General features: G+C 46.6%; 1 protein-coding gene across 1 annotated transcript in view; it reads right to left on the bottom strand.

The window, feature by feature from the left end:
• Positions 1-729: 729 nt before the first annotated feature.
• Positions 730-3,785, bottom strand: part of LOC103460864 (MAGUK p55 subfamily member 5-A-like) — a 12,393-nt gene continuing 9,337 nt past the window's right edge. The window contains exons 12-15 of the mRNA XM_017303508.1: positions 3,677-3,772; positions 1,534-1,646; positions 1,353-1,463; positions 730-1,273 (exon numbers count right to left, since the gene is read on the bottom strand). Of these exons, the coding sequence (XP_017158997.1) occupies positions 1,097-1,273; positions 1,353-1,463; positions 1,534-1,646; positions 3,677-3,772 (497 nt within the window). The 3' untranslated portion in view covers positions 730-1,096. The remainder of the gene's footprint in view (positions 1,274-1,352; positions 1,464-1,533; positions 1,647-3,676; positions 3,773-3,785) is intronic.

Genomic DNA, 3,785 nt, shown 5'->3' with positions numbered 1-3,785 from the left:
CACACACACACACACACACACACACACACACACACACACACACACACACACACACACACACCCTGAGGCTTTCCTTCAGCCTCAGTGGGACCAGGAAGACCCAGAGGAAGAACCAGTCCATCTCCAGTCTGGCCAGTATGAAATCGGCCTCTCTGGGTTACAAAGTAACTACCAACTGGATGAAACCAGGACCTCCCAGTTCAGCGGTTCTGGTCCAGAGCTCATCCTGGACCAGTTCTCTGGTTGTGGATGTTGAGCCTCAAAGACAGAACGTCCACTGGGATCTGCAGTACCTGGAGGAGCCAGCAGGGGGTTGGAAGCCACTTGGAGGCCATGTTTGTTTTGTATAGGTAGAACCGACTGGACTTGGACCGGTTCTGGTCCAGCTTCTGATGGGAGGGAGGTCTGTGGCACGGCCACAGATTTACCTCTGGGTGAACTGTTCACAGGTTGCTATGGGAACCCCAGCAGAGTAGGAAATCACCATAGCAACCAGTGATTCAGCAGTTTCCCCGACCAATAGAATCAGTTGGTAATTACATGATGGGGGCGCTAGAGAGCAGAGCTGCTGAGGAAGTGATGTTTACACAGAACACCAGGGGGCGCTTCCAGGAAGGGTCCAGAGTTCTAACAGGAAGTAGAACCGGGTCTCGGACCGGGTCGGCTGCATGAAGGCAACTTCCTGTTACTGTAGGGTCAGGTTCACAGGAAGCAGGAAAGATATTTAAATAAACTTAAATACATTTATGACAAATCAAGAATGGGTCCGACAAAAATTTACACAAAAAATACAAAGATTTTTGAAAGAAAAATCATTTTCTGGAGCAATTTCTCAGGAAATTTGGGTTTAGAGAGTTGTTTACATTTTCCCTTGTTGATTTAGTTGTTTTCTGTGATTTCTGGTTTTGAATAAAGAGTTTGGCTCGTTCAGGAAAACCTGGAGGAAACATTTTCTGCTCTGAACATCAAATTTCATAACTTCAGAAATGTGCTCAGGTTTCTCTGTGATTTTGTGTAGAAATATAACTCCTAATGCTGTGAAGGCTAAATTTGAGGACCGGGTCGTGCAGCGTTGACTGTGTGACCTGTGATGTCATCAGCGCAGCCAGGAGCAGGGCACCCACTGCGGCTCCGTGTCCAGCTTGTTGATGAGGCGCAGCAGCTCGCCGTACGCCCGGTCCGGGTCCGTGTTCACGATGACCGCGTCGAAAAGATGGCCGCAGCTCTGCTCCATCTCACGCGCCTTCTCGATGATGTCACGCAGCTCCTCAGGCTGCAAACACACAGGGGTCAGGGGTCAGGGGTCATGGTTCAGGGAGCGGAACCAGAACCAGAACCAGAACCAGAGCAACCTTGGGGTTCTTGCCGTCCTTTAGCAGCAGCGCTCTCAGCCGCTCCTGGGACGGCGGGGCGATGAAGATGATGTAGGGCTTCAGGTCGGAGCTGCGCAGCACCTTCAGGGCCTGGGGGTGGGGGCAGAGGGTCAGAGGTCACCTGGGCCTAGCGTGGCGGCAGCGGCAGAGCGCCACCTACCTGTGTGTGCAGACACAGCAGGCAGATCTTCCCGGCGTTGATGACCTGCCGCACCGAGTCGCTGCTCGTCCCGTACAGGTTCCTCTCAAACTCGCCCGACTCGATGAGCTTCCCTGGAGAGAGAGAGACCCGAGGACCCGTTAGAGGACGGGCTCTTCACCCTTTGACCCCGGGGTCATTTACATATTCACCATCTGGGTTAACCAAACTGACCTTTGGCTCCATTTTAAAATCCATGTTCGATTTACCATCAAAAACATCAGATATAATTACTGCATAAAGTGAATCACAAGATTTATTGATCATTTGGACCAAAATGCACATAAAACATCTGAACAAATTCRTRGAACAGATCAAACAGCAACAAGAGTAACGTGGGGAAACTGGTTACATTAAATGCTCAAAAATTAAGATTAAAAGAAACAATTTTCAAATTTAAAGTGCAAACGAAAATATACCCTTATAATCTGCAAATTAATTTGAAAACTTCTTCAACGGCGAGAGCCGGAAGGTGCCCTCCATATCGAAACAACCACTTTATTTAGTCTGCTTGAACAAACAGGAAGTCCAGGGATGAAAACTTTTACTTTTTAACAAACTACTGCTCTCTTTTTTCTTTGCCTCCTGATGAGACGCAGCAGATCCAGTCTGGGTGGCGGCTCGCTGCCACAGCCGACGGCTCGCTGCCACAGCCGACGGCTCGCTGCCACAGCCGACGGCTCGCTGCCACAGCCGGCGGCTCGCTGCCACAGCCGACGGCTCGCTGCCACAGCCGACGGCTCGCTGCCACAGCCTCCAGTAGTTCAGTGTTTCGGTGAACCCATAAAGGAGAATCCGGATCCACTGGGTTCACTGGTCGTTAATGGGAAGAAGAGCCCACATGTTCATGCGTTTTGTTCTCAAACCTTCTCCTCGCGCTCCGTCTCTGCTCGCCTACAAAACGTGGAACTGGCTKTTTGGTAGAGTCGCCTAGCAACCTCCCAGCCAATCGAATGAAAGCGTTGTGCTGGGTGCGTTTGTTTCCTCCTAGCGGGTGAGCCTGTGTGGATACTACTGATTGCAGCAGAAGCCTGAGCACTGCCGGATATTTTTGTTCAGATGGACAAACTATTGACATGAGATCTCTGGAGACAACGTTTCACAAGTAAGATGGAAAATTACCGTTTATATTTTATGAGTAGAATATTGSTAATATTAGCTACAGCGCTCGGTGCAGCACCAGGTTCAGCCATGAAGGCTAACAGAGATATATTAGGGARAATTAGAACATTTTAATTATTCCCTAACATTGATTTAGATTATGCGACACAAAGTGGCAAAGACTGTTATTTATGTGTGATTCTTTCAGTCTGTCTAAAGTAAGATGGCTGCCGTTTTAGTTTCCTAAAGACACGATGAGGAAGAGAGACGGATGAACCTCAGCTGGAAAACATGGATAAAACCTAGACAGACATGATGTATATAACCATGTGCATCATTATTTCATCATCTTTGTTTCTCTACGATTGCATTATTTTGTGTTTGTATATTTATAGAAACATGTATTATTACTAAATAATATATTTAAAAAGTTCTGACTGGCTGTGTGCTTTGTAAAATGCTAATCATGCATCAAATATTCTGTTCTGAATCTATTGTTTCCCCAACTAATTAAATATTCTGAACCACGCATCAGTCAATTCAAAAATACTTAAATCATTTCTTTKTAAGTGTAGCTATAATAGCTGTTTGAGGTTTATGACAAAAACATCGTGAAAACCCGTTCAGTGTTTAGCGAGTTATGATACGTCGTTGCGCCTGTCACTTTTTTTTTTTAACTTTATTTCAAACAAATGACATTAACATACATAGAGGATCTTTAACACGAAGATAAATATCACAAAATAAACAGACATTGACTGGGTTGTTTTTAAGGTTTTGCAATCTTCAAAGTAGAATGAATAAAGTAAAAACTAAAGTTACATAAATATATACATGAAAAGCTGCTTTCAGACTGAGCATGTGTGCTCTTGGATTTTGGCAGGAAAGWTCCTCCATAGAAGTTTCAGGACGCTGGAGATGGAAATATTTTCACATTGCCCCCCCCCCCGCAGGAAATAAATGAGCTGGAACAGGAAGTAGAGAGAGGGACAGGAAGTCTCACCTGCCGCCAGCTCTGCTTCAAACGCCTGGCGGGACACAAAGTGGTAATCTCTACCGCTGACCTCCGCTTCCCGACGGCTCCGCGTGGTGTCTGTTCACAACACACACAC

This window comes from Poecilia reticulata, unplaced genomic scaffold, assembly GCF_000633615.1.
Source record: "Poecilia reticulata strain Guanapo unplaced genomic scaffold, Guppy_female_1.0+MT scaffold_314, whole genome shotgun sequence".
In the NCBI taxonomy this organism is placed as follows: Eukaryota; Metazoa; Chordata; class Actinopteri; order Cyprinodontiformes; family Poeciliidae; genus Poecilia; species Poecilia reticulata.
This window is presented reverse-complemented; position numbering and strand designations above follow the sequence as displayed.